Source organism: Cebus imitator, unplaced genomic scaffold (assembly GCF_001604975.1).
Source record: "Cebus imitator isolate Cc_AM_T3 unplaced genomic scaffold, Cebus_imitator-1.0 Scaffold16, whole genome shotgun sequence".
Taxonomy (NCBI): Eukaryota; Metazoa; Chordata; class Mammalia; order Primates; family Cebidae; genus Cebus; species Cebus imitator.
The window spans coordinates 1,263,277-1,285,002 of NW_016107331.1; the positions used below are offsets into that span (position 1 = coordinate 1,263,277).

General features: G+C 39.5%; 2 protein-coding genes across 6 annotated transcripts in view; one reads left to right on the forward strand and one right to left on the reverse strand.

Moving 5' to 3' along the window:
• The window catches only part of DHFR (dihydrofolate reductase), a 33,470-nt gene extending 13,832 nt beyond the window's left edge, over nucleotides 1–19,638 (reverse strand). Inside the window, exons 1-5 of the mRNA XM_017507548.2 lie at nucleotides 19,092–19,638; nucleotides 18,680–18,729; nucleotides 16,702–16,807; nucleotides 6,021–6,147; nucleotides 1,814–1,929 (exon numbers count right to left, since the gene is read on the reverse strand). Coding sequence (XP_017363037.1) covers nucleotides 1,814–1,929; nucleotides 6,021–6,147; nucleotides 16,702–16,807; nucleotides 18,680–18,729; nucleotides 19,092–19,246 — 554 coding nt within the window. The 5' untranslated portion in view covers nucleotides 19,247–19,638. The remainder of the gene's footprint in view (nucleotides 1–1,813; nucleotides 1,930–6,020; nucleotides 6,148–16,701; nucleotides 16,808–18,679; nucleotides 18,730–19,091) is intronic.
• MSH3 (mutS homolog 3) overlaps nucleotides 19,341–21,726 on the forward strand; it is a 226,200-nt gene continuing 223,814 nt past the window's right edge. For 2 of the 5 annotated variants that reach the window (XM_017507523.2, XM_017507543.2), the window contains exons 1-2: nucleotides 19,341–19,611; nucleotides 21,052–21,172. In XM_017507523.2, coding sequence (XP_017363012.1) covers nucleotides 19,411–19,611; nucleotides 21,052–21,172 — 322 coding nt within the window. In that variant the 5' untranslated portion in view covers nucleotides 19,341–19,410. Of the gene's footprint in view, nucleotides 19,612–19,748; nucleotides 19,896–21,051; nucleotides 21,173–21,726 lie in introns of those variants that run through there. The other 3 variants (XM_017507530.2, XM_017507536.2, XM_037731100.1) reach the window with 3 other exon arrangements.

Below are 21,726 nucleotides of genomic sequence, written 5' to 3' on the forward strand. Positions count from 1 at the left end.
ATCACACCACTGGACTCCAGCATGGGTGACAGAGAAAAAAAAAAAAAAAAAAAAAAAGAAAAAGAAAAAGAAATGAGAAATGAGTTTGAGCAGATATCAATAGTTCCATAATGTGAGAATCAGCAGTCTAAGCAGAAGAGAAAATAAAACATATAAGGTATGACAAAGTAAAAAAATCACTAAGTGTGAGTTTTCTAAGTAGTCACCTTTGGAGCCTAAGGAAAAGTCTGTACTTTAGCTGTTTATAGTTCTGAAAATTTTCAGTTTTCTTTAGAGATAAGAGTCCAAGAAAATCAGTCACTCACTTCAGTTGATTGAAGACTATTACTTCATAGAGTAATAGACTATTAATCTGAAGCCTGGCCATCTTGGTATTCAGACTTGGCTCTGAATGTTCCTTTAAGGGACATTTCAAACACAAACCACACTCAAAGAATAATGACAAGATAAAACTGAGAATATGTGAAAGAATGTGCTAAAAGCTATTCCAAATGTATTGATATAATAATCTTTTATTCTCTAAAGCCAACAGCTAAAAATTGCTTGTAAACAAAAATGCTATGAGTTTTCAAAATCAGGCAGTTTCAGGCTAGTCACAACCACAAGGGGAAGCAAGTGTAACCTCTTCACTCCATCTCTACCTGCCACAGCTTACCTAAGTTCCTTCATCTTTCACCGGAACGACAAGGCTCTCCGTAGTTCACTCTTCTGGTCCATTCACCACAAAGCAGCTAGAACAATGTCACTCTCTCTTCAGAACCCTCTCACCCTGTACTTGGTCTGACCTCTGTGGGCCTCCTGCTTGCTAACAAGGCCTCCAGTGACTTCAGGCTCAGAGAACACACCAAGCATATTCCTGCCTGAGGCCTTTGCACTAGCTATTGCCGAGTCCTATAATGTCCTTCCTGCTCTTTGCAGGGCTGGCTTCTTATTTAGATCACAGCATAGACATCACCCTTCAGAGAAGATGTCTCACACTACCCAGTATCTGCCACATTACAGTATTTTAGTTCTCCTCATGCACCTCTTTTGATGCCTCTGCCATTTGGCCGTCACTAGAAAGAATGTAATCTCCTGGAGAAGATCAGTAGTGGCTGGCCTGGTAAACGCTGTATCCCCAGTGCCTAGATAATGTCTAATTCTCCTAGAATGAACTAATAACTACTCTTCTAGATTTCAGTAACATCATTAAAACCTGAACATTTCTAAGTCTATTGAAGCAGATGCCAAAAATTCCTACAGAATTTGTCTATAAAACATATTGTTACTCTGGACTCAATCTAAAAAGACATGTTCTTTTCTTTTCTTTGAGACAGAGTCCAAAGCTGGAGTGCAATGGCATGATCTCAGCTCACTGCAACCTCTGCCTCCCAGGTTCAAGTGATTTCTCCTGCCTCAGCCTCCTGAGGAGCTGGGATTATAGGCATGGTACCACCATGCCTGGCTGGGTTTTTTTTTTTTTTTTTTTTTGTATTTTTAGTTCAGTCAGGGTTTCGCCATGATGGCTAGGCTGGTCTCGAACTCCTGACCTCGGTGATCTGCCTGCCTCGACCTCCCAAAGTGCTGGGATTACAGGAGTGAGCCACTGTGCCTAGCCATTAAAAAATACATATATTATTTCCATAGGTTTTTGGGAAACAGGTTGTATTTGGTTACATAAGTTCTTTAGTAGTGATCTGTGAAATTTTGGTGCACCCATCACCCAAGCAGTACACAGTGAACCCAATTTTTAGTCTGAAAAGATGTGCTCCTTTCTATAGTCTTAAGCAGGAAAGTCAAAGTGCTTCAGACTAATTAATAACATTATACTTACTCTGGCAGAAGTTTATATTTCTCCAAATCAATTTCTGGAAAAAACGTGTCACTTTCAAAGTCCTGCATGATCCTTGTCACAAACAGTTTAAGATGGCCTGAGTGATTCATGGCTTCCTTTGAAATAAAACAACATCAATTTTCTTAATGTATGTCAAAAGACATACAAATTCTAAGATTTATGTTTGATTAGTTAAGTTTATACTAGGTATTAAAGATATGCTTGGTACTGCCAAAGAATATTATTTAAATATCCTATTCTTTCATCTGGGGTGCTGCAAAGTGTGCCTTAGTTATATTGAGAGTAACACTAACCATTATCACTAATTATAAGAGCCTGAGTTTAAATATAGTCTGGCCTCCATATAAGAATTTTTTTTTTTCCTTGAGACGGAGTTTCACTCTTGTTGCCCAGGCTGGAGTGCAATGGCTCACTGCAACCCCCACCTCCTGGGTTCAAGTAATTCTCTTGCCTCAGCCTCCCGAGGAGCTGGGATTACAGGCATGCGCCACCACGCCCGGCTAATTCTTTATTTTTAGTAGAGACGGGGTTTCTCCATGTTGGGCAGGCTGGTCTCAAACTCCTGACCTCAGGTGATCTGCTCACCTCAACCTCCCAAAGTGCTGAGATTATAGGTGTGAGCCATCTCACTCTGCGCCCTGCCAATAATTATGAAAGACTCAGTTTAAATATAGTCTGGTTTCTGGTTTGCTTAGAAGAACTTCTTAATTTTAGCATTCTCTTTTATTGTTTTCCTTTGGCTGTTAAAAGAGCCCTAAATTATCAAGATGCTCTCCATAGAAAAATTTACATACACATATATGAATAAGATAGTACAACTTAATGAGACCTTGACTGTGGTAAACCCCAAGAGCATACTTAGTACATATACATAAAATTTAGTAACGCTTCCAATTCTCAAAAGACAATTACAATGCTAGTAGGTAGGTAATTTATCCTGCTTCTTGTTGCTAACAATTATATTAATATTTGGCTTTATATTGTACATGACTTTTCTAACAACTGCCTAAAATACAGTTGATAGTTTCTACAGAAAAAGCTGCCCTGGAATGAGCATCTTAAAATTCTCATTCATAAAAAGTATGTCTTAATTCCAACTCTAAGAAAGCAGTAATTCTTGATCTCAAGTAGCCTATAACTCATAGAACTCTTGACTCTCAAGCAATCCACCTGCCTTGGTTTCCCAAATAGCCTGTAAGCTATTTAAGATCAAGGATTACTGCTTTCTTAGAGTTGCAATTAAGAAACTAGATATAATTTTATATAAAAAATTTTTAAAAATTATATAGAAATTATAAAATTTTATATAGATATAAAAAATATATACACACATATACAAATCCAAGTGTGTGTTATTTTTAAAATTCCAAATAAGGGAACAGAACAAATTTTATCTTCAATACATCATTTTATATTAAATAATTGTTTGCTACAACCCAATAGATACTCTACCAATTCTTACTCTACCAAAATTTAAAAAGTGGAATGCAGTAGTCTCCCCTTATCTGCGGTTTCACTTTCTAGTTTGTTTGTGGTCAACTGTAGTCTGAAAATATTAAATGGAAAATTCCAGAAATAATGCCTAAGATTCAAATGGCATGCTGTTTTGAATAGTGTGAAGAAATCTTGTGCCATTCTGCTGTCCTGTCCAGGAAGTAAATTCTCCCTGTACTTCCTGTCTATGTTACCTGCCCCTCAGTCACTTAGAAGCCATCTGGATTAGATTGACTGTGGTGGTATTGCAATGGTGGTGGCTCAAAGAAATCTTAAAATAAGATTTTATTCAAGGAAATAATAAAATACTTAATAATGGCCCCAAAATACAAGAGTAAGGATGCTGGCATGTTGTTACAATTGTTCTATTTTACTATTGTTGTTAATCCCTAACTGAATTTATAAGTTAAACTTTATCATAGGTATGTATACATAGGAGAAAACAGCATAGATAGAATTCAGTAATATCTGTGGTTTCAGGCATCTGCTGAGGGTCTTGGAATATATCCCCTGAGAATATGGGGGGGCTACTGTAGGGCTAACTATGGCAGCATTTGAAGTTCTGTAGTAAAGCTGATCATACAACGCAAACCTTCTGTAAAGGGCCAGATGGTAAATATTTTAGGCTTTGAGGGCCATAGGGTTTCCTACCTTTGTAAGCCACAGACAGTACTGAACGAACGCGTAGGGCTGTGTTCCAGTGAAACTTTCTTTACAAACATAGGCTGGGAGGTCTGATTTGGCCCATAGGAAGATAAGCCCAAATGATATCTACAAGCTGTTGTGATGTGAGGTAGGTGGAAAATGTAAAAATATCATTTGAAGGTTCTACTTCCTATTTATCTATATACATAGATTGATCATATTATATAAATGCATTTAGGTACTTATGTTGTAAATGAATACATTATCAAGTGACTATGGTAATGAATCATTTGAAGTGTGGTAGGTATTAAACAAAACAACTTGTTTTCTTAGAAGAAATTTATACTTGGATGGGAATATCAAGGAATAATGTCCATTTTCGTTGGTTACAAATGGGGAAAATAAGAAGTTATAGAAACAGGTGTCCAACAAACTGAGTTTTTTTTTTTTNACAGACTGTCACTGTTACCCAGGCTGGAGTGCAGTGGCGCGATAGCTCGCTGTAACCTCTGCCTCCCTGGTTCAAGCAATTTTCCCACCTCAGTCTGCGGAGTAGCTAGGACCCGCCATCACACCTGACTAATTTTTTGTATTTTTAGGAGAGACGGAGTTTCACCACGTTGGCCAAGCTGGTTTTGAACTCCTGACCTCAAGCAATCCACCCGCGTTGGCCTCCCAAAGTGCTGGGATTACAGGCATCAGCCTATCTCTTCTTTCTAAAATAAATTCAATGTATGTATGTTACCACAAGACTCAAATGGCAGAAACTGATTTTTTCTCTTCCTCATAAACATTTTCATTAGTGTTCTAGAAGGCAAAAAATTTTGTTATCCTCAAAAATTCTAAAGCTGGAAGTCATTTGGTATTAAAAAAGAGGTATATTTTCTTTTTTATATACTATTTTTCCTTATGCTATAAAATCATGTCGTCTTTCTCCTGTGTCCCCACATTACATGCAAATTGACTGAGGAAGTTTTCTGCTTGTAATAAATTCATTTACATCTAGATAGTATATATCAACTGAGAGCCCCAAACCTTTCTCAGTAAGAGACGTATTCATCTTGAAAGACAAAGGGATAACTCAATGTATCTAGAGTACATTCAGGGAGTAGGAACCAGTACAGTACAAGTACAATTCTCAGGAAAGGATTTAGAGTGGATTTTAAATTGGAAACATCAATTATTCTCTGATTTAAAAGTAGACTGGTATTAGGGAGATGCTGGTCACAGGATACAAAATTTTAGTTACACGGGAGGAGTAAGTTCAAGAGATCTATTGTACAACGTCTATTATTCTACAGTTAATAACAAATATTTTCTTGCAAATTGCTAAGAGAGTAGATTTTAAGTGTTCTTACCACATAAAATAAGTGAGGTAATACATATGTTAATTAGCTCAGTTTAGGCATTCTCGATTGTATACACATTTCAAAACAATATGTTGTACATGACATGCAATTATTTGTCAATTAAAAAGATAAATAGGCTGGGTGTGGTGGATCACACCTGTAATCTCAGCACTTTGGGAGGTCAACTGCTTGAACCTAGGAGTTCGAGACCAGCCTGGGCAATGTGGCGAAACCCTGACTCTACAAAAAAATACAAAAATTAGCTGGGCATGATGGTGTGTGCCTATAGTTCCAGCTACTACTTTGGAGGAGATGTGGGAGGAGTGCTTGGGCCTGGGAGCTCAAGGCTGCAGTGAGCTGAGATACTGCCACTGTACTCTAGCCTGGGTGACAAAGCAAGACTCTGTCTCAAAAATAAATGAATGAATAAATAAATAAATAAAAGATAGGCTGATACAGACTAAAATATTTATTTTTGCATTTTTATTTGGTTTGTATGATAGTATCAAACAACAAGTAATTTGAATTGACAACAAATAATTTACAGTACACGTAATGTGCTGCTTCCTATACTCATGGCTTGATTTTTTAAAGGTTCAGACAATGAGTTATACCTGTTCCACCTCTTTTAAACGTCAGAGAAGATGAAAGACAGTAGAATAAAACATTTCATTTTATTTACCAATAACTTTACTTACCTTATAAACAGAACTGCCACCAATTATCCAAATCATGTCTACTTTATTTGCTAATTCTGGTTGTTCAGTAAGTTTTAAGGCATCATCCAGACTTTTGGCAAGAAAATGAGCTCCTTGTGGAGGTTCCCTGAGGTTAAAGAAAAGAATTACACATAATTTTTGTAAAATCCATCTATACTAGTCAAATAATCTGACTAAGAAGCAGTGATTATAGAACTAAAATCATCATAAATATGAATCCTTTTAACAAAAAGCACTTAACATCAGTATGGCCTATGACCAATAATTCAACCTACATTGTAAATCTTTGGTTCACAATGAATCATAAAACAAGACCACGTGGTATCTTGTGATATCTCTGGTGGAAAAACATCAGAATAGGAGTTATTTCTGGAGAGATGGGATAAAGATTAACTGGGACAGGGCAGGAGAGAACTTTCTGGGGCTGATGGATAATATTCTGTATCTTTGACAGGACTGGGGTTATGCAGGTATATACATTTATCAAAACTTAGCAAATGTACTTTTAAGACCTATGTGTCTCATCATATGTAATATTTACTTTAAAAGAAAAAAACTAAAATACTGAATCATTAATGGTATGAATGATGAAATATTTAGGTGGAAATACACTAATGTCTGCAGTTTATTATGAAATGCATAAATGAACAAGACTGATTTGATGGATGAATGAATATGTGATGAAACTAGTAGAGTAAAATGTTAATAGTAGATCTAGGTGGTGGGTTTACTGTAAAGTTCCTTCTGTATGTGTGAAGATTTTCCTGATAAAATATCAGAAAAAGAGTGATATGTATGAATGACTGCAGAAAAGCTTGGAATGACATTTAGACTGTTAATATGTCGTTACCTTTGGGGATGGAGAAATGATTTTCATGTTCAAACAATACAGAAGTGGGTGTAGTATTAAAAAATGAGCTTATTATTACTCATGTAATTAAAATCCCAAAGGGAAGAAGTTAATTAATTTCAGTGTTTACTCAGGGGTGGTCCAATATTTTGGCTTCTCTTGGATGCATTAGAAGAATAACTGTCTTGGGCCACACATAAAATACATAACCATTAATGATAGCTGAGGGGCTAAAAGAAAAAAAAAAAAAAACAGGTCTGTGCATAATGTTTTAAGAAAGCTTACTAATTTAGTTGGGCGGCATTCAAAACCATCCTGGGCCACGGGCTGGACAAGCTCAGTTTACAGTGAATAGCTTAATCTCTCCCAATCTCTGAAACTATTTTGTTGGTTGTGGTGGGGGTTGCAATTCCCTTTAGAAATGATGAAATATGTAGAACTAGGCTTTCATAGTAATTAGATACACAACAGAAATTACAATTCAATGTCAAGCTTTTAGCCTGGTGCTTTAACAAGATTATATAATTGCCCTTGAACTCACAGTTATAATAATGATTAATCAAGAACAGGGACTATTCATTCTCTTGATTGCCTCCTCCCTCTCCCTCCTGATACATATCTTACTTATTTCACTGTCATTCTTAAAAGAATTAGGTTAGAGCAAAGACTATACTTTGACTCAGGCTAGAGAAAGACATGGAGGCCAGGGAGAATACACCCAGATATTTCCAAAGGTATCAGGGCAGGTGCAAAGACCAGGTTGGACTAGGCTCTTTTCAGTGAGAGAACTGAATCTAGAAGAAACAAAGATTTGGAGTTGGGTGATAAGACAGTTTAGTTAATATACCGATGACATAGAGCTGTGACAGTTTTAGTTAGTAATTATAGATGTGATGACTTCCTTGCCCTTTTGTAGTGAGTCTAGAAAAGGAAATGAAGAACAGATTACCCGGGGCGGTGGCTCACGCCTGTAATTCCAGTACTTTCTGAAGCTGAGGGCGGGGAATGACCTGAGGTCAGGAGTTCAACACCAGCCTGGACAACATGGCAAAACCCCGTCTCAAAAATAGAAAAATTAGTTGGGTGTGGTGGTGTATGCCTATAATCCCAGGTACTCAAGAGGCCGAGACAGGAGAATGGCTTGAACCCAGGAGGCAGAGGTTGCAGTGAGCAGAGATCGCGCCACTGCGCTCCAGCCTGGGCGAGAGTTTAAGACCGTCTCAAAAAACCCCAAACACCAAATAAAAGATAGAGCAAAGTTAGAGATTTAACTTAAAGCAAAGGTATGAAGAATATGCTTCTGTGAAATGTGGCTATTTAGTGGTTTAGAAGTAAGTTTGACAGGAAACACTGGACCTCCGGGTAGGTAAAAAAGAACATGCAAAAAGCTGAGCTAGTGTTCATCAGCCCTTACATGGCACAAGTCCTAGAAATTAATACAGTAAATGACAAATAGCAAGCATCCAATATAGTGACATATTTCACTGCTGAATTTATTTCCTGTAATTATTTTAAGCCAATCCAGACTGGATTCCCTGACAATGGAGAGTTGGTTTGTGGGTAGTATAAGTATTCTGTGTTAAGAAATGTGTGGACATGCTTGATGTTTTTGTGATTGAGTCTTGAGGGTTTGCATGAAGACTAAATAAGACAAGGCACACAATGCATTTAACTGGCAATCCTATGTGGTTCTATCATTCCTTTTTAAAGACGAGGAAACCGAGACTGAATGGGTAAGAAACCACTGGCCACACACCCAGAAATGACGGACCTGGGAGTTGGAACTCCAGCAGCCTGACTTTGAAACTTGAGATGCAACTTGTTACAGGGACAAAAGACTTCAGCTTGTGCCTGTAGGCTATAGGGGCCTCTGATTCTGGGGCCCTTAGACATCAGGATGGTGGGGCTTAGATTAGGCAGAACCCTCTGACTCTTGTCCTCTGGCCTTATCTGATTATCCCAGGGTGCCATATAAACACTATCCCTTTTTCACTGTTTCTGACTTGAAAGATAATAGGACTGCAGATGGAATTCTGGCTCAATTTCCCTGGGTAGTGTTGGGAAACCACTTAAAAACAAAAAACCTGCCTGGGCCTGGGCAATGGTGGTTCACACCTGTAATTCCAGCACTTTGGGAGGCAGAGGTGGGCAAATCACCTGAGGTTGGGAGTTCAACACCAGCCTGACGAATGCGGAGAAACCCTGTCTCTACTAAAAATGAAAATTAGCCGCGTATTGGCGCATGCCTGTAATCCCAGCTATTTGGGAGGCTGAGGCAGGAGAATCACTTGAACTCGGGAAGCAGGGGTTGTGGTGAGCCAAGATTGCACTATTGCACTCCAGCCTAGGCAACAACAGCAAAACTCCATCTCAAAACACACACACACACACACACACACACACACACACATACACACACACCCCCAAACCACTAACACCACCACCAAAAAGAAAAAAAAAAAACCAGACCCTGAAATAGAATGGTGTCTTAACCAGAACGCAAAAATACATCAATTTACAAACCTTCATACATTTTTTTTTTTTTTTAAACAAATTGAAGGTTTGTGCCAATCTTGCACTGAGCAAGTCTATTGGTGAAATTTTTCCAACAGCTTGTGTTCATTTTGTATCTCTATGTTACATTTTGGTAATTCTCACACTATTTCAAGCTTTTTCATTATTATAATATGTTTTGGGGATCCTGCTGTTACTGTTGTAAGTAACTGTTATCATGCCTTTTTAAGACGGCGAATTGATAAATGTGTCTTCTGACAGCTCCACTAACTGGCTGTTCCTGTTTCTCTCCCTCTCTTCTGGCCTCCCAATTCCCTGAGACACAACAATATTGAAATGAGGCCAGTTAATAACCCTACAATGACCTCTAAGTGTACAAGTGAAAGGAAGAGTCACATATTTCTCAAGAAAATCAAAAGCTAGAAATGATTATGCTTAGTGAGGGAGGCATGTCAAAAGCCAAGATAGGCCAAAACCTGGCCTCTTGCATATAACAGCCAAGTTGTAAATACAAAAGAAAAATTCTTGAAGGAAATCAGAAGTGCTATTCTAGTGGAAACATGAATGGTAAGAAAGCAAACAGCCTTATTGCTGATGTGGAGAAAGTTGAGTAGTCTGGATAGATCAAACTAACCACAACATTACCTTAAGCCAAAGCCCAATCTAGAGCAAGACTTTAACCCTCTTAAATTCTACAAAGGCTGAGAGAAGTGAGAAAGCTATAGAAGAAAAGTCTGAAACTAGCAGTTTGGTTCATGATGATTAAGGAAAAAGCTGTCCCCATAAGAAAAAAGTGCAAGATGAAGCAGCAAGTTTATCCAGAAGATCTGGCTAAGATCATTGATGAAGGTGGCTACACTAAGAACAGATTTTCAGTGGAGACAAAATAGCCTGCTATTCAAGGAAGATGCCCTCTAGAACTTCATAGCTATAGAGGAGAAGTCAATGCCTAGTATCAAAGAACAGGCTGATTCTCTTGTTAGGGGCTAATGCAAGCTGGTGACTTTCAGTGGAAGCCAGTGTTCATTTACCATTCTGAAAATCCCAAGGCCTTTAAGAATTATACTAAATCTACTCTGTCTGTGCATTAGAAATGGAATAACGAAGCTTGGATGACAGCACATCTGTTTACAGCATGGTTTACTAAATATTTTAAGCCTGCTGTTGAGACCTGTTGCTCAGGAACGAAGATTCCTTTCAAAATATTCCTGTTCATTTTGCAGCCCATGGATCAAGGAGTGATTCTGACTTTCATGTCTTATTATTTAAGAAATACATTTTGTAAGGCTGTAGCTGCAATAGATAGTGATTCCTCTGATGGATCTGGACAAAGTAAACGGAAAACCTTCTAAAAAGGATTCACTATTCTAGATGCCATTAACAGCATTCATAGGAGATCAAAATATCAACATTAACAGGAATTTGGAGTAAGCTGATTCCAACTCTCATGATGGCTTTGAGGGGTTTAAGACTGCAGGGGTGGAAATGACTGCAGATGTGGTGGAAATGGCAAGAGAACTAGAATTAGAAGTGGAGCCTAAAGATGAGATGGAATTGCTGCAATCTCATGATAAAATATCAATGGATATCTCTTCATTTTTAATTTTAAAAACCACTGTAGTCTTCTGAGTATGAGAACATTAGTGCAACAGAGACATGGAGGGGAGTGTGAAGGACATAAAAATATATGAATAAATGTTGTGAACTTATCCTGTTATAAATGTGAAATAAATTCAGGTCTGCCCATAGAGGCAGGATTCAGGACAAACTGCATTGTGTAGGTTGCCTGATGTTTTTATATGGATGAAATCAAATCAGAATTAAGACAAAGAGCAAACTAGAGGTAGGAAAGAAATAGTAAAAACTTATAACCTATAGCCTAAAGGGTATGTGTTGGGGGACTGGCAAGAGGGAAAAGCACCTATATGCGGAAGTGGAGAGAAATTTTACAATGTTGATGATTGGGAAGAGCTTGTGAACTACAGACATACTTCAGAGATCTTGCAGATTCAATTCCAGACCACTGCAATAAAGCAAGTATCACAATAAAGCAAGTTACACACACACACACACACACACACACACAAATCAATGGATAAGGAGTTCCTTCTTGTGGATGAGTAAAGAAACTGGCTTCTTGAGATGAAACCTACCCCTGGTGAAGATGCTGTGAACGTTGTTGAAATGACCACAAAAGATTTAGAATACTACACAAACTAAGTTAATAAAGCAGCAGCAAGATTTGAAAGGACTGAGTCCCATTTTGAAAGAAAACTGTTGTGGGCAAAATGCTATCTATCAAACAGCATTACATGCTCCAGAAAAAATCTTTCATGAAAGGAAGAGTCCATCAATGTGGCAAACTTCATTGTTGTCTTATTTTAAGAAACTGCCACAGCCACCCCAGCCTTCAGCAACCATCACCTTTATCAGTCAGCTTCCATCAATATCAAGGCAAGACACTCCATCCACAATGAGAAGATTATAACTCACTGAAAGCTCAGATGATTGTTAGTATTTTTAAGTCATATTTTAATTAAGGTACATGCATTTTTTGAAAGATGTAATGTTATTGCACATCTATTAGACTAAATAGGATAATATAACTTTTATATGCACTGGGAAACCAAAAAATTCATGTGACTACCTTTATTGTGATATTTGCTTTATTTTTTACAGTGGTGTGGAACTGAACTTGCAATTATCTCTGAGGTATACCCATATTAAAAATTGGGTATGATCCAGCCTCATTGTGAAATACTCTGTAGCCACTAAAAATATTTACACGACTTTATTTTCTAATGTATTGAGGGGAAAAGAGGCAGGTTACAAAGTGGTACTAGGTGGGATTGTTCTATTTTTATAAATCACCTATATACCATTCATTCTGTGAAGATTTCTGAATCCCTACTTTGCTAGGGGTTATGCTAGATTCCGGGAATAGAGATGAATATGCAGTCCCTGCACTCAAAGAGATTGTGATGGCAGTCAGAAATGTCTCAGCAGTGACTATAACGTACGAAAGGATATGCAGTGAAGATGTGCAGGGGACGCTACAGGGGAATGCAGGTCAGGGATGATGAGGGAGAATCCTTCTTAAGTCATGATTCCTTAACTGAGTGTCAAAGGAGACAAAAAACATGTGCAAAGGCACAGGCATGACAGACTACAATAGAAGTGTAGTATAGAATTTTATTTTAATCATATGGAAGTTATTTAATACAAGAAAGCTCTAACGAAGTTGAGGGTAGAAGAAAAGTAAACTATGATGAGGTTTAAAACAGTAAAAAGTAAGTTTAAAAAGTAAACTGTGGTGAGGTTTAAAATGTCCAGTAGGCTAGATGTGGTGACTCCTGCCTGTAATCCCAGAACTTTGGGAGGCTGAGGTGGGTGAATCACTTGAGGTCAGGAGTTCAAGACTAGGCTGGCCAACATGGAGAAATCCCTTCTCTACTAAAAAATAAGAAAATTAGCTGGGCGTGTGTGGCACATGCCTGTTATCCCACCTACTTGGGAGGCTGAGGCAGGAGAATTGCTTGAGCCAGGGAGGTAGAGGTTGCAGTGAGCCGAGATCACACCACTGCACTCTGGCGTGGGTGACGGTGGGTCATTCCTGTCACACCCAACTAAATCAGAGTTGAGGGGCCGGGGAAGAAAGCACTCGGGGTATAAAACATTGCTCCAAGAATGTAATTCTCTGTGAGCCTGACTGCTGGTACTGCTTGTTGTAACCTGAAACCAGTTTTATCTATAGCTTCTAAGATAACTTGCTGCAACTCCAGAACTAATTTTGCCTACCACTTGCTGCTCACCAGTTGAAGGTGCCAGGTCCTCCAAACCTTAGTAATGCCAATGAACTTTCTCCAAGAGCAGTAACATTTCTCCTTTTTAATAAAACCTCTAACCTTCCCTTGTCCTTCAGACATATGGAAGGCCACTGTACGTATATATGCCCTAAACAGCAGTTGTTTTTTCCAAAAGAAAATGTTAAATTTAGAAATTCATCTCAACATTTTAATTTTGCCTTTGATAATACTAAAAAGTCGGGACAGCAGAGCAAGGCGAAGATAGGAACAACAAAAAAAAAGGAATCCAGAATAAAGTCAGGGAGAGGAGAGAGTTGATTTAGGTGGCGGGGGATTTTTGTCTCAAGATCCAGAGAAACAAGAACAAAGTAATATGTTAAGGTGAAAATGAGATCTGTTCACTGTGATTTCATTAATATTATATTAATGTGTATGTTCTATAAGATATAAAGTAGCAAGGCTGGGGGATAGGAACTAATGTCTATATCCTTCTGTGTGCCAGAAACTTTAAATACAAAATTTCAGTGAGTCTTCAAAATCACCCTAAAAAGTTGTCATTATTCATCTCATTTAATAAGTAAGGAAAGTTATGTTTAATATATTCACAGGGTTGTGCAAGCATCACTCCTATCCACTTTTAGGACATTTCCATCACACCAAAACAAAACAAAACAAAACAAAACAAAAACAAAACCATTCTGTACTCGTTGGTGGTCATTCCCACCCTTCTCACCTCAAGTTCTTTTAAAGGTACAACTTGATTGTCTGGACAAATGTGGAGAAGCATTTTCCCCCAATACCTTACTAAGGAAATATTTACCCTAAATAACTAGTGTTTGGTAGATAATTTTGTGATCACCTTGGGGATTCAGTTTCTTCTTACAGTGGGGGAGAGGGTGAAAAAACAGATATATTTAGAGCTTGCATAAGCAAGTGATTTCCATGTATAAATCTCTGCCCCTTTATTCAGGACCCTGCAGTGCCTGGCACTCAGTAGGTGCTCCCTACATGTGTGGGACTGACCAGCAAGTAAGGAAGCAGGGGCAAGAACAACAACAACAAAGAGCTCTAACATATTTTACTAACTGGTATCACTATTTCCCTGGCATGCTTGATAATAGACTTTAAATTTTCTTAGCCTAAAAAAAAAAAGAAAGCACAAGACACCAACATATGTTATATATAAATACACAAGAAGCAACCAAACCCAATTACATGCACCACAGGGAGGTTAAAAAAAAAATTACACTCATCCTTTGAGGAGAAATGCTGGCTCAAGTGAACATCTCCCCCACTAAGATTTCTTTTTGTTTGTTTGAGCTCAAGCTAGCCATAAACAAACTTGAGTAGTATTAAAAAGTGTCATTAGAGTTTCTTGGAATGGTGATATAGTCTGTGAACTTGAATTCTACCAAAGAGATAATCAGAATATCCTAGCAACCAGAAGAACAGCATGAAGATGGAGGCAGGCAGCAAGATGCCCATCAACAAATCTGCCCCACTGCCCAGAGGCAATCAGTGCAAATATTCTGGTACATTTCTCGGTTTTCACCTATGCCATTCTAGGAAAAACTTGGGAGAAAATCTATGTAAGCCTGAATCCCCTTAGCCTATATAGCTGTGTAGTTTTTTCCTTCTCATAGTGTGTTAATTTGGCTAGGATATAGTCCTTGGTTATTCAGATACTGTATCTAGGTGTTGTTTTGAAGGTATTTTGTAGATGTGATTACAATTCAGTTTTTTATTTTTTTGAGACAGGGTCTCACTCTGTTGCCCAGGCTGGAGTACAGTGGCACGATCTTGGTTCACTGCAAGCTGTGCTCCTGGGTTTAAGTGATCATCACACCTCATGGGACTACAGGTACACCACCACATCTGGCTAATTTTTTTGTAGATACGGGGTTTCACCATGTTGCACAGGCTGGTCTCAAAACTCCTGAGCTCAAGTGATCCACTTGCCTTGGCCTTCTAAAGTGCTGGAATTACAGGAGTTAGCCACTGTTCCTGGTCAGACTTTAATCTGAGTGAGCTGATTCAGTTTGAAGGCCTTAAGAGTAGAGTTGAGGCTTCTCTGAAGAAATTTCACCGGCACTGCTTCAGCCCCTTCTAGAGAATTCCAGCTTGACCTTTCTGATGGCCTGCTTTACAGATTTGTGGACTCACATAGCCAGCCCTCACAATTGTGTAAGCCAATTTCTTGCAAGAAAACTCTTTAATATCTATCTATCTACTACTGGTTCTGCTTCTTGGGTTGAATCTTGACTAATACACATGAGAAAAGAATACTATGACCACTGTTCCCAAGCAAGTAGTGCCCTAGGATACTGCATTCTCTTAGGTGATTATATTATTAGACTAAGAAGCAATGATCAACATGCCAGATTCCAGACTTTCTTTGCCCTTAGGTCCTGATATGGTTTGGCCTTTGTGTCCCCAGCCTAAATCTCACCTTGAATTGTAATAATCCCCATGTCAAGGGCAGGACCAGGTGGAGATAAATGAATCGTGGGGGGGGGTGTTTCCCCCATGATGTTCTTGTGATAGTGAGTTCTCATGAGATCTGATGGTTTTATAAGGAGGCTTTCTCCCTTTGCTCGGCACTTCTCCTTCCTGCCACCATGTGAAGGACGTGTTTGCTTCCCCTTCCACCATGATTTTAAGTTTCCTGAGGCCTCCCCAGCCATGAGGAACTGTGAGTTAATTAAACCTCTTTCCTGTATAAATTACCCAGTCTAGCAACGTGAGAATGGACTAACACAGGTCCAATTCTGGCCACCCCTCAACCTCTCAAACCATTGGAGTTGACTTCCTGGGCAGTCTTAATATGATTACCTTCCAACTCTCCAGGGAATATCCAGGAGTAATTTCAGAAACTACTAACTCCAACGCTGGTTTGGAGGACAGGAAAATTCTTAGCAGAGGCTAATTAGAGATACACGCTTTGCCCCAGGATCTCTAGAACCATCTCAATACTTTGAAATTTTTTACCTTCACACACTGGGTAATGAATGTTAAGTACAAAATATTAATGGGTATTGTGGTTAATTAGGAATAATAGGCAGAAGATTATGACCCATTTCAGCCCATCCTAAAATTTACATTTTATTACATTTACGGTTGTGTCCAGAAAGGGGATCATCACTTAATTTTAGCAAGTCCCCAAACATAGTTGTTTTGACTGTATATGAAACTAGAACTTATTGATTACCCTGTATAATTTACATGAGCCTACTGAATGATGGTTCAAGAAAACTTGCAAATGTGATACCACAGTGAGATATTTAATGTTTAATGTAACTTTTCAAGGTGATGAAATCAATTACTCAGGTAGTAGAATAAGTTATTGTCATGTAGTATAAACAACTGCTTATTCATTTTCTGTAATAACCTTTGTGATATTAAGCAGCTTCAATAGCTCCTTTTATACTGGTCTCCACTATAAGATATGAGACATGATTTTCTTGTGGTGAATTTATGCTAAGGTACTTACTTGAGTTCCCTGCTGAGAACTACATTAATTCTATCCTTTAAAGGTCGATTCTTCTCAGGAATGGAGAACCAGGTCTTCCTACCCATAATCACCAGATTCTGTTTATCTATAAAATCACAAAGAAAGCCTAAGTATATTTTGCGAATATACATATATTTTCATATGTTTATATACAACAGGTCCTTGAATAACATCATTTTCGTCTAATGTTGATGAGAAAAATAATCAATTCCTGGCCAGGGCCACACTGTCTGTGTGGAGTTTGCATGCTTTTCCCATGTCTGCCTGGGTTTTCTCTAGGTTCTTGTTTCCTTCCACATCCCAAAGATGTGCACATTATTAATCTTTCTTAAACATATGTAAAACTCTTATTTATTTCAGTGTTTAATATTAGAAGTGTTTTCAGCCTTCATTTAGAAGTTTTGTGATTTTTTTGTGACCAGGAATATGCCCTAGGAATTTAACTCTTGTGCATATCAAGTAGCCTACGGTAAAATTGGTTTCCCTATATATTGTTTCACTTACAGTCAGTTTTCAAGAACTCACTGATGACTTTAAATGAGGACTTAGTTCAGGTATGTGCATGGACATGACTGACATTCTGCCATCTAGTGGATTTCCTTTAAAAAAATTGAAACTTAAAAGACTTACCAAAGTTCATACTTACCACTCATATCCTAAATATAACTATTTTTCCCTTTGGAATTATCCAATTTATATCCAATATTCAGTCTTAATTAATTGCAATTGTGTATAACATAGTAAAGAGTAAAGATTCTAGGTCAAAGTGCTCAAGTTGAATGCATTTTCTCATCCACAAGACAAACCATGTTAACCCCTTGTGGTTTACTTAATAAAATAGAGATAACAGTAGTTCCTGCTTCTAGGGTTGTTGTGGGAATTAAAAACTTAGAATAATATTCAGCCTCTAATCAGTACGGTCACAACTGTTTGATATAATTGTATTACTCCTATTTGTGTACCTTGCAGATTTACATTAAATCATACTTTTAAAAATAGCTGCTTAATGTTCCACTCAATTACCTTAAAACATGTTTAATTATGTCTCTTTCCCATTCTTTTAAGTAAACACTTCTATACAAATCTTTTACATATAGCTTCCACTTTTGGTTCATTTTCTTAGAAGAATAACTTTGAGAGTCAGCTATCTGAACCAAAGAAACATTAAGATTACCAGACCATAATGGGGTTTTTGAGAGTGGCTTTTATTAATTCTTTAGCTATAGGCTCTTGCCATCATCTCTACCAGTGATCTAAGTGTCAAACCCAAATGCCTTGTATCTGTCCCATTAAAGAGATACAGCATCTGCTCTTTCCTTACTCTTTGTTTCCCCTGCCCATGCCTCCTCTTAGGACCATAAATATCCACGTCTCTTAGGTTTTAAAAGGAGCATCTCTTAACCCCCTCTTTTTCTTGGTTATCCCCTTCCCTCCAATGGTTCAATTCACCTACACCCTGTGGCTGAAATTAACCCAGATGTCCTAGAGGTTCCTCATCACTACAGTGGCACATTATTCTCCACTCCTTTACTTGTCATGCGAGCTTTCAAACTGATAATCTGAGGGTTCATCCTTGATTCATCATCTTTAGATTCCAGATCTCCAAAAGCCAGGGTCATGTAACCTTAAAAAAGTTTTTACCCTCTCTTTTCCACTGCCCTCGTTCAGACCTTATCATCTCTTCGAGAAGCTGTTCCAAAGGCTTCCTCTGCTTTTTTTTTTGAGAGTGCTAACCTCCAAGGAAGCCTCCACCCAGCTGCCAATTCTGTCCCTTGCCTGAATTTGCTCATGACTTAACATAAAATTTCTAAGACAAAAAATTTTTAATAATGATAAACCTTGGGAACTGCATAGAGATCCATAAGAGAAAAGGTTCCAGATTAACACGGACAATTTTCCATTTAACTAGCATTTGCATTGGTAAACTTAAGCAAGACCCTACTGAATCCCACATTACCTTCTACTGAAGAGGTTGTGGTCATTCTCTGGAAATACCTGAATTCATTCCTACAAGTTAGAGAAACACAGCATTACTCTAAACATTATCCCTTCGGCTCGAGCTCTAACGCACCCGACAAATGGAGCGCTGGGGGCAGGGACGGGGTGTTTACTCCAGGACTGGGACTTTGCTCTGGACAAGGGCGCCGCAGGGCAAAGACCTCACAGGCAGCAGGATTCGGGTAGAAATCAGCAACTTGGCCTCCCGCTCAGCAGAAAGGGGAATCCAGCCGGATCCACCCCTCCAGTCAGCGCAGACCGCAAGTTTGACCCCATCCTCCCGCCGCAGGTAGGCCAGGCGAGTCCCACCCAGGTACCCCGACTCCAGACTTGCGCCAGTCTGGGTCCCCTCACCCCGGCCCGGCAGATACCTGAGCGGCGGCCAGGGCAGGTCACCGTTCTTGCCGATGCCCATGTTCTGGGACACAGCGACGATGCAGTTTAGCAACTGAACCATGACAGCAGCAGTGAACACTGAGCCCGCTCGATACACCACGACCCGCGGCCAAGTTTGGCGCGAAATCATCCGCCCCGCCTCCTCGTCCTTATTTGTGCAGGCGAGGCCCCGCCCCCCGCCCCGGCGCACGGCAGGGTCGCGACGTGCTCGCGTCCGCAGACGCCTGGGAACTGAGGCCGCGGGCTCGCGCTCCCGGCTGTGTCCTGCCTCCGGGCTGCCATCCTTGCCCTGCCATGTCTCGCCGGAAGCCTGCGTCGGGCGGCCTCGCTGCCTCCAGCCCAGCCCCTGCGAGGCAAGCGGTTTTGAGCCGATTTTTCCAGTCTACGGGAAGCCTGAAATCCACCTCTTCCTCCGCGGGTGCAGCCGACCAGGTGGACCCAGACGCCGCAGCGCCCCCAGCGTCCACTTTCCCGCCCCAGCTGCCGCCGCACGTGGTAGGTGCTGTCCGGAACTGGGCCGAGCCGTCAGGACCAGGGGGCGGGGCTTGTGGGTGAGGCGCGGAGGTGGGAACCCTCCGCCAGATGTTTGGGCTGGAGGAGGAAGGGGCGGGCCGAGGAAGGGAAAGTTGGGAAGGGCCCAGCCGGGGCTACGTTCTAGGTGTAGCGCTGAGTTTTTAGTACTTCAATTTGTGCTGATTAGACCACGGTCACGCTGGTTTTTAATGGCAGGCCTGAGACAGGAACTAAGGTCTTCTGACGAGGAGGCTTGTGGGCAAGGGGTGCGTCTTTTAACCTCCATTTTTTTTTTCTTGGTGGTTGAAGGGTTTTACTGATTTAAAAAGTGCTGGATTGGCTAGAAGGAAGCTGCTGTTAGGTCTCCGGTTTTTAAGGCTGCAACAGCACTGCTCAGTATTTCAAATCATTAGGTTAAAAGCAATCATATTGTGCAGTTCCCCAGTGACTGCAGTTTTTGTAGTTTAGATTATAAAGTCTGAAATACAATTTGGGTGGATAAAGTTTCTTAGGATGGTTATAGATGTGATTAATCATGGGGTCCTTCCTGTTGCCATCCTTCAACGCAATACGCGCATTTGTTTGTTTTTAAACCAGAGATACTGCCACGGGAAAAGCCCCTCATTGGGGCTCCCTGCACAGTATTTCTCAAACCGAGGCTGTGGAAGGGCATTGAAGACTGGTTTTTAGCCACCTACTGTGTTTTAATGTAGGTGACAGCTTGGGTGCTTCAAAATCTTGTTCCCTTCTTGTATATTTCTCCCTTAAAGTGATTACTCGTCTTCTGTTTTGTTTTGTTTTGTTTTTAGGATGACCTACATTTTCATAAATTCACCAAAATTTTGATCCACCATTTAGAGGATAGTTGGTGAAGGATTTACGTATGCTTTTGGCAGGTTTTCTGCCAAAAAAAGTTCATAATCTTGTCACATCTTTAGTGATGAACATAAACCATTTAAACAGGAAACACTTAAATGGACATGTGTTTGGAATGAACATGTCAAAAATGATACTGTTCTTTTATTACCTATCTTTTCCCCTCTAATGGTGCCTTTGCTACATAGCCGTTTCTTAGAAGTATTTTATTTAATATATGTAAGTAGGGTGATTCAAGTTTTATAATTAGAGAAAGCTGAAGGCTGATTATTGAGTCAAGACAGGTAACCAGCTTTGGTTTCAATTAATTCTACCAGGGCTTGAGTTGCTGAGGCTCCTGACTTCAGTCATCAGACTCTACCTTGTCTTTGATGGTGTTCAAAACAGTTCACCCATAGGCTTTTCCCATAGGCTAAAAGTAGGGGATTCTATTAAGAGTGGATGGCAAGGAGTTTGTCATTCAGATGTAAGGTTTAAATTACTTCACATACATCAAGCCTTCTCAGAATGGAGATAACACATCATTTTCTACCCTTCCTGATATAGACTACAGAAATTGACAGAAGTAGGAAGAGACCATTGGAAAATGATGGGCCTGTTAAAAAGAAAGTAAAGAAAGTCCAAGAAAAAGGAGGAGGAAGTGACCTGGGAATATCTGGCAACTCTGGTGAGTTGTGGGGGATTCTTTTTTCTCTTCAGTCATGGCTTGGTTATTCTTCAATTTTCCAGAGGGCAGAAGAGCCTATTGGAGTTGTGTCTTTTTTCTTTGTGGCGAAAGGTCCCTTTTGTGCCTGAGCAGAGTGGCCAGCTATAGGTGATGGTTATGTGTATAGGAGATGAAGGGGATGGTAGAGCTAGAATTCTACAATTTAGCTCTAGTTCTCCCAACTTTTTCTTTTATTCCTTCTAGCTATTTTTGTCCTTGTTATAAAACATTCTTGCTACAGAAATTTCAAACAGTACAGAAATTTGGAAGGTAGGCAGCGATAGACCCCATAATCCCTCCCTTTCAGTAAGGCCCACTGCTAATTGGTGTTCTGTGTATACTTCCAGATTTTAAAATTTATGCACATGTATATGTGCATACTCATAAGCCCACAAAGTAGTTTAAATAATTATATTTTACAGATTATATTCTATGCTAATTTATTACTATCTTTTTCCACTTAATAGAACAATTTTCAATATCAGGACATGTATGTAGATCTACTCCCCCCCCCC